Source organism: Boleophthalmus pectinirostris, unplaced genomic scaffold (genome assembly GCF_026225935.1).
Source record: "Boleophthalmus pectinirostris isolate CB_2022bp ecotype Guang Dong unplaced genomic scaffold, ASM2622593v1 HiC_scaffold_10, whole genome shotgun sequence".
Taxonomy (NCBI): Eukaryota; Metazoa; Chordata; class Actinopteri; order Gobiiformes; family Gobiidae; genus Boleophthalmus; species Boleophthalmus pectinirostris.
In genome coordinates this window covers 26,020,772-26,034,377 of record NW_026570971.1, presented here as the reverse complement: position 1 = coordinate 26,034,377, position 13,606 = coordinate 26,020,772, and the positions used below count along the sequence as shown (strand labels likewise).

The 13,606-nt window shown below is 37.1% G+C and overlaps 1 protein-coding gene across 1 annotated transcript; it reads left to right on the top strand.

The window, feature by feature from the left end:
• Positions 1–2,083: 2,083 nt before the first annotated feature.
• Positions 2,084–13,196, top strand: slc2a2 (solute carrier family 2 member 2). The gene is made up of 12 exons (XM_020921678.2): positions 2,084–2,146; positions 3,453–3,548; positions 5,130–5,341; positions 6,712–6,836; positions 7,651–7,766; positions 8,650–8,812; positions 8,886–8,992; positions 9,762–9,842; positions 10,389–10,493; positions 10,611–10,712; positions 10,960–11,163; positions 12,737–13,196. Exons 1-12 carry the CDS (start codon positions 2,132–2,134, stop codon positions 12,932–12,934), a joined length of 1,524 nt encoding a protein of 507 aa, XP_020777337.2. The 5' UTR covers positions 2,084–2,131; the 3' UTR covers positions 12,935–13,196.
• The last annotated feature ends 410 nt before the right edge of the window (positions 13,197–13,606 follow it).

Sequence of the window (13,606 nt, the reverse complement as noted above, 5' to 3'; positions counted from 1 at the left end):
ACCTTGTGGCGTCACTTGCTCGTGTCTTTGGGAATGGATACGTTTAATGCTGTGCTGTATTAAATTCCAGGCAAAACAAAGACGTCTCCATGGAAACAAGCAGTTGGCGAACCCCCACCTGAAAAGTTACACAGTGCACCTTTAACCACTACCATGATATTAAAGGGATTTTTAGAGACAAAATATATGAATGAGAAAGAAAATAACTGATGATGGTAAACAATTGTTAAATAATGATCATAACTGAACTAAATGCAGAAAAAAAATCAACTTTGAAAACCAAGACCACCAAAATGTATGGCTCCCTCTAGTGGGACTGCCTGGAAAGCGTCACGGCAGAAGTCACCGAAGTTTATCTAAATACGTGGTTATCTGCATACAGTAACAGCATAGTACATGATTAAAAAGCTACTTCCGGTTACTTTATTAGATAGCTGTTTGATGTGTGTCCTTGTAATACTGAATCCAATCTCTGAATTATAAATCAGGCTGACAGAAAGCACAGATAAGAGATACTAGAGGTGCTCTGTGTAACTTTTATAGTGTGAGGTCAGGTCAGGTAAGGTGAACTTTATTGTCCGCGTAGTAAAATTTGTCCTCTGTATTTGACGACATGGAGATCTTATTGCTTTGCTTGGAATATTCCGCAGTATGGCTTTAAATACAATCTTGCATTTATTAAAGAGCCCACATTACACTATTTTTTGCTTTGTTATAAGGTTTCCTCATCAAAAACATACCTGGAGTTGTGTTTTTTTATTCACACATGTTTAACAAAAACTGCATATTTAGGCAGAGTTCTTCTCTCAAACTGAAAACACCTTGTGATGTCATCTGGTAATACAGGAATCAAATTATAGGCGTTTTCATTTCTTAAAATATGTATAATAATAAAGTATTTTTACTATATGTGGACACGCCTTTCTACTGATTTGACCTGATTTGGTGTTTTGACCTTGTGGTGTCACCTGTTTGTTTAGATGAGTTTAATGCCATACTGTGGATCATTTCAGGCAAAGCAATTAGATCTCCATGGAAACAAGCAGGTGGTGTACCCTCCACTGGAAATGTTACATAGTGCACCTTTAAATGAAGTTTTTAACTGAAGGAAAAAATGTCTAGAGAAGGTTCGATGATCTAATATCGTGGAATTTTTTATTATTTTTTTGATTTTTTTCTTGAATTCCTCTTGTAAAATTGCACATTTAACCACTTGACTTCATCTTTCAGGTCTTATATATCTGTTAATTGTTTGTATAGTTTTTTCAGAGGCAGTTCAGATTCTAGGACGCAAAAGGAAAGAACCAGCTGCCATTTTAGCAATAATAATAATAATAATAATAATGAAAATAATAATATAAAATGAGCTCTGAAGCCACTGTCTTCCCAATACATGTGTGCACACCTACTGCACAACTTTGCGTTTGAATGGGGCATTATTTACTGTTAACTTTTGTCATTACACTGAAACTTCTTCACTGTATCCTCAAATGTTTAACTTGGATCATTTTATGTTTTAATAATAATTTTCAAAAGAGCATTACTAATGTCCTGTTTTGGGGATTTTTTTGTTTTGTTTTGTAAAAGATAAGATGTTATGAGATAAATAAACGAAAGTAGAGATTTAAAATGTGTTATTATTAGCCTTACCATGTGTTTTGCAGCCTATTTTCAGTTGTATCAGCATTATCGAACGACCCTCAGACTTTGTCCAAGCTGTGGTGTATCATTAATCATTAACCAGCTAGATATTTGTCCCATATGCTTTTACAAAAAAAAAAGAACTAAAAAGAACATTTTAATTCAAATTTACCAAGTTTTTACAGTCAAAATTTTACGTTCGAAGACATGTTGGTCTCTTAAAATAATCTGAATATTTATAACTTTTTTTTTCTCAACACATTTGCTACTTTTTGTCACATACAAATCACAACTATCACCTTTTATTAGACTTTATTGGGGGTTCGTATTGCGGTTTTGCCATTGGCTTGTTTTGCACCGCTTTCTGTGTGTATGGGCAGAGCATGTGTGTAGCGTGCTGGGGTCAGATTAATGAGTGGACAGAGCAGGATCCAGGCTAAAAGTCCATTGATCATTAGCCTCTCCGGGCTGAAGACGATCTGTTCCCAACATGGAGAACGGAAAGGTAAGCCCACTTTATAACGTGGTATTCACTCTTTGGTTCTTTAAATTTAGTGCATTGTACTTGTACGTGCACTTTTGATAGGCTCTCTGTGCACTTAAAGGTTAATATGTAAAATAATATGGCAACGTGAAACTTCAATAAGATAAAGCTTTAGATGTCCCACTATGGTGAAATTACAGTTTAATTCTATACTTGCATGAAAAATACAAAGTTACTGCAAATTTAGTGTACTACCTATATGTTTTTGCATTTAAATATTTAAGCAAGAAAAACCTTTATTTGTCCCACAATGGGGAAATAACAGTTTAATGCTTGGATACTTGCACTAAGAAGTACATTTTTACTGCAAATTCAATGCAATGCTTGTATATATGCATTTAAAAGGCTTTCTGTACACTTAAAGGTTCATATATAAAATAATATGGCTATGTTATATTTGTCCCACAATGGGGAAATTACACTTTAATCCTTGCACTATTATGAAGTAGAATCAATATTTGCAAAGTTTTGTCAAAACTGATACATGCTTTTGTATATATTCTTATTAACTATAGTACAAAAAGTTTATAGTTTGTAGAGTTTATAAACCCATATTGCAATTCACTATCTGCAACCTATGGCCCATTTATATACTGTGGATTACAGAATTATAGATGCAGTATGCAAGTTATGCTTATTGGTGAATTCTGAAAATTTCAGAAGTTTGACAATAACTGAATTTGCAGCGTAATGTCAAAATAAAAATGCTAATTAGAAAATGTAACTCCAATATCATCTACTTTGTGTAAACTACTGGTGATTTTTGGATTTCAAGCACTATATTATTATATTTGTTGAATTGTTAGACAGTGAAAATCAAAGTTTAATAGACAAACATTTTACGGTAACAGTTTTATGATTTAAGATAAAGATCAGACTTGACTGCCTTTTACTAAAGCCCTTTCATCTGTGTCAATACATTTGTATATTTGTTCGGATGTGTTTGTGTGCACAGCAAAGTGCCTTTACTCTACATGAAAAAAGCATCTCAAATTGAACAGAATAATAGAATAGCATTCCTTTAATTTAGTCAAATGTGTGTAAAGTTTAGTGTTGTTTTGGTCAAAGCAATAATATCTCCATGGTGACAAGTAGGTAGCATACTCTCCACTAGAAAAGTTACACAGTCTACATTTAAGGGATCCAATCTGAACAACAACAACAACAACAACAACAACAACAACAACAACAAAAAAAGCATTTGCCTGTAGTGTCTTCCCTTAATCCTTGTTATGACTGCATTTATAGTTGTCATTTCCTACTTCAGCAGCTCACAGGGACTTTGGCTCTGGCTGTGTTTACTGCATCACTGGGCTCACTGCAGTATGGATACAGCCTGGGAGTGATCAACGCGCCTCAGAAGGTACATGTATCTTATAAAGTTTTCAAAAAGACCACTACTCTGCAGAGCTGCTAGGTTCTGTTTGGAATTTTCAACCATTTAAATAAGGCAAGGCAAATATGTTTGTATAGCACAATTTGTAAACAGACAAAAGTGTGGTTTATAGAACAAGTAAGACATTCAAATCACTCTACAAACAAATGACAACATAAGTAATCATCATAAAGTTAATAATTAAAGACAAAAGTGCAAATAAAAGTTGTCATTTTGAGCCTGGATTTAAACATGGTCAAAGTAGAGAGCTGTGTCTTCCAGAGTTTAGCTGCATAAAACTGAAAATAGTGCTGATTCTAGGCACCAGCATATAAAATGAAATCTGACTGACAAAATTATTAAAGGCACAGCCCGGAATTTTGGACATAGGGACTCATTTCCCAGTTATCCAGAGTGTTGGAGACATGTGGAGACACTTTTTAAAATATTCCATCCAGTCCTTGTATTTGCAGAGGTCGCTGGTGCTAGGCTAGTGCATGTCAATGGCCATAGTTAGCCTGCCACTAAAAACAGTTTTACCCACTCCACAAAATACCCAAAGCAAAACGATTATAACTTCAAACTGTCCATGTGAATGTCTGTGTCAATAGAATAATTTTAGAAATAAAACCAACCTTGCATTTGAAGGATATATGTCTGAGCAGCAGCAACTTGCACTTTCTGATAGAAAGCTCTGCAGCGGAGGACTGATATCACCTAGCACCTAAAATTCCGCTACTGCTGAGAAAATAGTCCTTCAACATGCGATGATTCAATGCAAACAATGCAAGGTTAGTTTTATTTCAAACATTATTCTATCAACACAGACATTCACTTCAACACACTGGTGTAATAACAGATTTGCTTCGGGTGTTTTGTGGAGTGGATAAGACTGTTTTTAGTGTCAGGCTAACTATGGCCATTGACATGCACTAGCCTAGCACCGGTGACCTCTGCAAATACAAGAACTGGATGGAATATTTAGATCAAAAACATAGAAGTGTCTCCACACGTCTCCAACACTCTGGCTCACTAGGAAATGAGGTCCTATGTCCAAAATTCCAGACTGTCCCTTTAAAACTAACAAATACAGGTTAGATTTCAATACTTTGACTTGCATTGATTTCCAGGAGAATGATCTTAAAGGCCCTATATTACATAAAACAGACTCTTGTGAGCTTAAGCCAGTGTTACCTCAACAAAAAACATACCTGGAGTTGTGTTTTGTTTCATTCACACATGTTTGAGTAAGCCTTTATTATTAGTCTAGTTACAGCTTCAAAGCTCAAATTGCTCTGTTCCACCTAGTTTTCAAGTTAACAGCTACGCAAACAAAACACAAGTCCAGGTCTGTTTCTGATGAGGAAACAACATTGTAACATAGATCAGAAAATAGTGTAATATAGGCCCTTTAACTAACCTAACCTAAACTCTAACTTAAATAAGTGCTATGAACATTACTCAAGTTTTCCAGGCATCCTCTCATGAACTTAACTTCACTTGCAAAATTCCCCATGTTTAGTTCTGATTTTGGGTACCAGCATTTAAAATAAAATCTGTTTTACAAAGGTGATTGAGCGGAATTATGGGAAATCTTTGGGGGTGTGGTCAGAAAGTGCGGTCAGAGCATTAGAGAACCAGACTGAGGGGGAGGAGGTGCTGCTGGAGGCTGGACAGCACCCAGCCGTCACCATGTACTGGTCCCTCTCTGTGGCCATCTTCTCCATCGGGGGCATGCTCTCCTCATTCCTCGTGGGCTTCGTGGGAGACCTGAGAGGAAGGTCAGATGACATACTAGAAATCATAATATAAGAAAAGTGACATTATCTAATCAACTATAAACATTAATCATAATTGTCTTAAAAGTGCACTGTGTAACTTTTCTGGTGGAGAGTCTGTCACCTTCTTGTTTCTATGGAGATGTCATTGCTCTGCCTGGAATGTTCCACAGTATGATGTTAAACAGCTCCACCTTACATTTTTTCAATTACAGGTGGTAGTTTATTGCTCAAAAATGTTTTTATTATTAATTATTTAATTAATTATTAATTAATCATTGCATTTATATAGCGCCTTTCAACATACCCAAAGCACTTTACAGTTCATTATTCATTCACTCAACACTCAATGATCGTAAGCTACTACTGTAGCCACAGCTGCCCTGGGGCAGACTGACGTACTACCCCTCCAACTACCATCACTCACGTACACACCACCACTTTCATACCAGGCAATGTAGCTGAACTGTCTTGCCTAAGGACACAAGGACAGTTTTTTGTGACTGGTGCCCCCCTGTGGCACCTGGAATTCCCAGTGGTTTCGCATCCAAGTAGTAACCAGCCCCAGCCCTGCTTAGCTTCTGAGATCTGACGGGATCAGGCTTTGACAAGTTGGTATGGCCAAAATACCTATAAAAGCCTGCATGACCGTTCCATTCCAAACATTCTAAAATGTATGTATGTACATATGACAATAACTTCTCCATTGAGAAAAGTATCTGATGAGGCCTCCACCAGAAAAGTTCCACAATGGACCTTTAACATGGTCACAAATTTACAATTTGAAGTCAGTTAGTACTTGTTGGGAGGCTGCTGGGAATATCAGGTGCCACAGAGGCGATAGTGGCTCTCTGTACTGCTGCTGTGTCCTTAGGCAACACACTTAATTCACACTTTTAACTGCCTAGTGGGAATGTTGTGTGTATGTGTGTGCATGTGTGCGTGTGTGTGTGTGCGTGTGTGTGTGTGTGTGTGTGTGTGGGCAGCCTCACTTCTGTCAGTTTACCCTAAGGCAGTGGAGTTGTTTTTTTGTGTGTTTCATTCACACACAAACACTGCATATTTGGACTGAGTTCTTTTCTCAAACTGAAAACACTTTGTTCTACCTTGTGATGTCAGTTGGTAATACAGGAAGTGCTCCATTGTACAATAGGTCTGGTTTGGTCTCTATGAAGATAGAAAGGTTTAATACCATACTGTAAAACATTCCAGACAAGCAATAACATCTCCATAGAGAAAACGGACTCTCCACCAGAAAAGTTACACAATACAACTTATGTGACCTAAATAACCTAAATTAAGTCACAGGTAGAGCTAAAGAAGTGCATTAGCTCATGAACAGTGTGTAGAGTAAGTGTGTGTTTTGTCGACAGGGTGAAGGGCATGTTGATGGTGAACGTTCTGGCCATTGCAGCTGGACTCCTCATGGGCATGTGCCAGATGTGGAAACCTCACATCATGGTCATCGCCGGACGAGCTGTGATGGGCTTCTACTGTGGTAAAGAAACACTGACGAGCTACCACTGTTTGTGATCTATGACACCAGTGATTTGCATTTCTATTTTAGCCATGTGAAGATGAGAAACCAATTAAAATAAAGTAATGATCGTTTTTGGATACTTCAAGACTCAATCGGCAGATAATTCAAAACTATTCAAAAATATTTCTCCCTCTTTTGGACTTTTAATGAATACATGGTGATTAAGTGAACACAGTGTACTTATATGCAGAGGCAGCGCTACCATTAGGCAGCTGCCTTAGGCCCCCAAACCAGGAAGGGACCCCAACCAATTGCCCTCAGTGCCACTAACAATTAGATTTTCCCTCAATATGACATTAAATGATAGTAGTTTAATTTTAAACAATAATCATAAGAAAAATAATAATAATCATATGTAATGGATGTAAACAAAAATGTATTGTATTAGCAAAAAAATAAAATTACTTCCATCACTTGTTATCTCGTAGGCGACCTAACTAATAAGACAAGTTTCCAATCCACCGTAATTCAAATAAATAGAGATGTGCATGTCTCAAGAACAATGGGGAAAAACAGACAATAAATATATTTAAAAAACTAAACAAAACAGAAAAACAGTGCATTATAGTGAGGGCTCCAAACTCAAGTTCGCCTAGGGCCCCCATACTGCTAACTCCGTCACTGCTTATATGGCATATCTAAAATTTGATTGGAATATTTATTTATATATTCACTTTTTTTTTTTTTAAACTAACATTCATATAAATGTACCTGTATCTCTAACAGTAGGAACTTTGATGATATTTTCTCTTTTTTGTCCATGTGCTTACAGGTCTAACCTCTGGTCTGGTGCCTATGTACATTGGAGAGATTGCCCCCAAGACTTACAGAGGAGCACTGGGGACTTTACACCAACTGGCTATTGTCATCGGCATTCTGCTCAGCCAGGTCAGGCAAAAGCAGTTCTCAAAGTGTGGACCATCTACAACTGAGTAAAATGAGAATAATGAGGAACACAATGGAACAACAGACAAGACCAGAAACCAGGACTAAAGCCAAATCCAGACTAGAAACAAAAAACTAACTAAACACGTAAATCAGACTCACACCAGGTTTAATAAGCAAACACTAAAATTGGACTTAAAGAGCCCATATTATTCCGTTTTCTCATCTATGTTATAACTATAATGTTGTTTCTTCATCAAAAACATATCTGGAGTTGTGTTTTGTTTCATTCACACGCTTAAAACACAAACCCTGCATATTTAGGCTGTGTCCTTCTCTCAAACGGAAAATCTTATGTTCCGCCTTGTGATGTCATGTGATAATACAGGAAGTGCTCCACTGTGTTTTTAAACTCTATACACCTTCACTTGAATCATTTGGATAATTTCATGTGTGGAATTGTCAAGCTCTGCTAAAAAAAAACTAAACGATAGCTGTTAACTTGAAAATTACTGCTTCATGACATCACAAGGTGGAACAGAGCATTCAGAGTTTTAGACAGACTGACAATGCAGAATTACTCAAACGTGTGCATGAAAGAAAACACAACCCCCGGTGTATTTTTGATGAGGTAATCACATTCAAACATGGCTTAAAGTTCACTAGAGTCAATATTGTGTAACATCGGACCTTTAAACTGGTCAAAACGGTGACTTCACCAGTCATATGGCACTAAACCTCTAAAACAATAATATTATAGGACTGACGTAGATCTCAGCCAAGACTAGAACTGGAATAACTGTGGAATATTTTAGCTTTAAAATGGTAAACCCCCCTGAATCTGACCACCACTGTGCTAAATCAATGAATGTGACCTTGTTTGTAGGTGATCGGTCTGGACTTTGTGCTCGGTAATGACGACTTCTGGCCCATCCTGTTGGGTTTATCAGGGGCTCCAGCCGTGTTACAGACTCTCCTCCTCCCCCTCTGTCCTGAAAGCCCCAGATACCTCTACATCGTACTGAGCCAGGAGCAGGATGCACGCAAAAGTCAGTTCAACAGAAAATAAGAACACAATATTGAAACATACTGTATATTAAAATGTGTGTTGTTATTATTCAGGCTTGTATAGACTAAAGGGGCCTTACGATGCAACTAATGACTTGGAGGAAATGAGGAGGGAGAAGGAGGAAGCTGATAAGGAAGCAAGGGTCTCCATCTGGTCTTTGGTAAGTTCATTAATAGATAATTTGTAATTTCTCAACCAAATCATTTTTAATTTTTATTTGGTCTTTCATTTGTATTTGTTTAATCTAGGTTTAGTCCTGGTTTAAAAACGTATTTTCTTCTAGCACTTATGTTACGGCTTTGTCTAGGTAATTTTCAGAAGGACATATATATATTTTTTATTTATACTTTATTAATACGTTGCAGTGACATCACGCTGGGGCTGTTCTACATGTATTGCTATAGTGGAATGTTTCTGTAGTTACCATGGTGACACAATACGCACAAGAAAAAATACAAAATGGATTTAAACAGCACATTTTCAGGAGCCTGTGATCAATACGCACATTCATGGTTCTGTTTGAGTTAGATTTTGAGCTTGATTTTCAACAAAAACGTGAGAGTGACAGAAAAAATGATCTAACGCAAACTAGATCATATATAGTAATTTTATGTATGAGAGACGTGTTTAAGAGCACAAATCATCTCAACTGTTGTAGTCCCAACTAAACCACTTCTTTCTACTTTCTTCAGATTATGTTCATCAGATTGTGTTATCAGATTAAATTCGAACACACCTCAGACAGAGCAGTGCTTACAGATAGCATCACACCCCTCAGGGAAAGTTGAGGACATCAGCTGCAAAGTAGTGATCAGTATTAAAATGGCAAATAATATGGGTCAAGTCAAGTGTATTTTTTTTTTACTTTTTAGAGTTGTGTGCATTATACCTTTCTGGCTTTCTGGCAATGACTATTTTTTTTCTTCCAGATCCGTTCTTCAATATACCGAGATCAGCTGTTTGTTGCTCTTATGATGCACATCTCCCAGCAGCTGTCCGGTATCAATGCTGTAAGTGAAAAGCAATACTTAAAGGTCCTATGTTACACAAAACTGACACTTGTGAGCCTCATCAAAAACATATCTAGAGTTAATCCATTCACACGTTTGATAAACCCTTTATTATTAATCTGTCGACATCTCCAAAGATCAAAATGCTCTGTTCCACCTTGTGATGTCATGTAGCTGTAGTTTTAACAGCCACCTTTCACTTTTAGTTCAGCAGAGATTGGCAATTCCAGGGCTGAAATTATCCACATGATTCTCGTGAAAGTGTATGGAGTTTAAAAACACAGTGGAGCACTTCCCGTATTATCACATGACATCACAAAGTAGAACAGAGTATTTTCAGTGTGAGAGAAGAACTTAGCCTAAATTGTGTTTGTGTGTTAAACATGTGAATAACAAAACTCACCTCCAGGTCTGTTTTTGATGAGGAAACAACATTATAACATAGACAAGAAAGTGGCGTAATATGGGACCTGCAATAATAAAATAAGAACTAAGAAATGTTAAGAAATTGCTTATTTGTGTTTTTGTTTTTCTTTCTCTCAAAAGATCTTTTATTACTCAACATCCATCTTTGAACAAGCTGGCATCGCTCAGCCCGTCTATGCCACCATTGGAGTTGGAGTCATCAACACAGTTTTCACTCTGGTGTCTGTAAGTGCAATTTTGAATCTTTATACTGAATAAATTATATTAAAAAAATATATGTAAAAGACTATCCCAACGTACCCATGCCTGTGATGTAAATAATGCTCCCTTTGGTCTCTGTAGGTGGCGCTGGTGGACCGAGCTGGGAGGCGCACTCTGATTTTGGCTGGTTTGAGTGGGATGTGCTTGTGTGCCATTGCAATGACAGTGGGACTCAAATTTCAGGTTAGACCAATTTTTATTATGTGAAGCATTTATTCTAATTGCATTGTGTATTTCTTTAAAGGGTTCATACTACGCTGTTTTCTCATCTGTGTTATAATGTTTCCTCATCACAAACATACCTTTCTCAAACATGTGTGAATGAAAAAACACAACTCCAGCTATGTTTTTGATGAGGTAACATTATAACAGAGTTTAAAGCTCGCAAAAGTCGATTTTACATAATCTTTAATTTTGTCTCTCTCTGTAGAACGACTACACGTGGATGAGTACAATGAGCATGGTGGCGATTTTCCTCTTCGTTTCGTTCTTTGAGATCGGCCCTGGTCCCATCCCCTGGTTCATTGTGGCTGAACTGTTCAGTCAGGGCCCCAGACCAGCCGCCATCGCTCTGGCCGGCTGCTGCAACTGGACCAGCAACTTCATCATAGGCATGACCTTTCCGTACATACAGGTAAGAAAACACTGGCTGTATACATGTAAGCTTGTTGACGTTACCAAAATGCACTTCTTCTTAACACCACAGAGGTTCCTAAACTGTTCTATATACTCAGTGTGTGTGTTAAATTGAATTGGATCTTTATTATTCGGCATTTCATTTTCTTATGTTAGGTCATTTGTTAAAGGGACAATTTTACACTATTTTCAAATTATAATGTTCATAATATAATGCTGTATATGTATGTATAATGCTCATCAAAAACATTTCTTGAAGTTTTGCTTTGTTCATTCACACATTTAACACACAAATCCTGCATATTTTGTTGTTGTTTTGTTTGTTGATTTCTTCTCTGAAACGAAAAACCACCTTGTGATGTCATGTGGAAATGCTTCACTGTGTTTTTAAACTCCGTACATCTTCAGTAGAGTCGTTTAATAATTTCAGCCTTGGAATTGCCTCTCTCTACTGAACTGAAGGTAAAAGGTGGCTGTTAACTAGAAAACTACCTCTACATGACATCACAAGGTGGAACAGAGCATTTTGAAATTTTTCCACCAACACTAGTGCTTGGGCTTTTTTAACACACCATTATCTACACAATAATAATACTATTTGCAAGGGCATCCAGGTTTCTCTTGTCTTTCTTTAATGCTATATTTGATATTTGAGTATTACTATTACTATTACTATTGCTGCTACTACTACTAGTACTCCTACTACTACTATTGCTACTACTACTACTATTACTGCTACTGCTAATACTATTACTACTACTACTACTACTACTACTACTACTACTACTACTACTACTACTACAACTATTACTACCACTACTGCTACTTCTACTACTGCTACCAACACTACTGCTATTACTACTACCACTACTACTACTACCACTACTACCACTACTACTACCACTACTACCACTACTACTACTACCACTACTACCACTACTACTGCTATTATTACTACCACCACTACTACTGTTGTTACTACTGCTACTACTACTACTACTTCTACTTCTACTACTACTACTACTACTACTACCACTACTACTGCTATTATTACTACCACCACTACTACTGTTGCTACTACTGCTACTACTACTACTACTACTTCTACTTCTACTTCTACTTCTACTTCTACTACTACTACTACTACTACTACTACTACTACTACTACTACTACTTCTACTACTACTACTACTACTACTACTAGTAGTAGTAGTGCTACCACTACTACTGCTATTACTACTACCACTACTACTACTACTCCTACTACTACTATTGCTACTACTACTACAAATAATACTATATTATTTAACCTCTATGTTCAACAATTTCCATTTTGATATTTAAGTACTACTACTATTACTACTACTATTACCACCATATAACCATTACTTAGCACCTTATACTTAACTTAACTGTTGAATGTAGGGCATTCAACAATTTCCATGTATGACATTTGAGTAGTACTACTATTACTACTGCTACTGCTCCTGCTCTTACTACTACTAGAACTATTATTAAACCACAAGCTGTGTATATTGTGGGCCGACTAACCCTACCCTTTCCCATTGCAGGAGGCGTTGGACAGCTATGTCTTTATCCTGTTTGCTGGGCTCCTGTTGTGCTTCACTCTGTTCACTTATTTCCGGGTCCCTGAGACAAAAGGAAAGACATTTGAGGAGATTTCTGCAGTTTTTCAAAAGGGACGCAAAAAGACAGACACAGTTACAGACACAGAACTGCAGCAGCTCAAAACCTCCACAGACGCGTGAATCCTGCAGGTGCCTGTGTTTGTATAGCCTGGATAGCCACACAACCTTTAAAAAAAAAAGTATTACACAGAGCAAGTCAGTCTGGTGCTATTTGGTTTGAGTGCAATACCAAAATGGGACTCAAATATCAAATTACTGAGAGTACTTTTTTATTTTTGAGACAGCTGCTTTTTCAATATCCAGTAATGTAAGAATAGAGGCTAATTTAGAGCCGCTAACTGATCAGCATATTATACAATTACAGAGGCTTTGCACCGTCACGTGACCCCTATAGCAATGGTACCTACACCGCCATGACACCGGACACACTATGTCATTGACTTCAGCAGCATTGGAGAAACATGGGCAGGTTTTGTTGTGTATTTGGTTGTTCTAGATGCTCTGAAGGGGATAAAACGAATCGTTTCTTCACTATTCCTCTGGAAATGACTCATCAGGAGCTCAAACAAGGGAATTATCGAAAAAAGACACAGATTATAGCTAGAAAAAATAAACCGCAAAGAGATTTCCTACTGTACCATCAAGACACCCGAAGTTTCATCAAGGTATTTGCTATTTAAATTGTTTCATAGCTTATTTAATGAAAGAAGCACATTTACTGAACTAAAATTACATTAATTTATCCAGGAAAACCCGCACTAGTTTACGATTCAACGAACCCACATTGGGCTC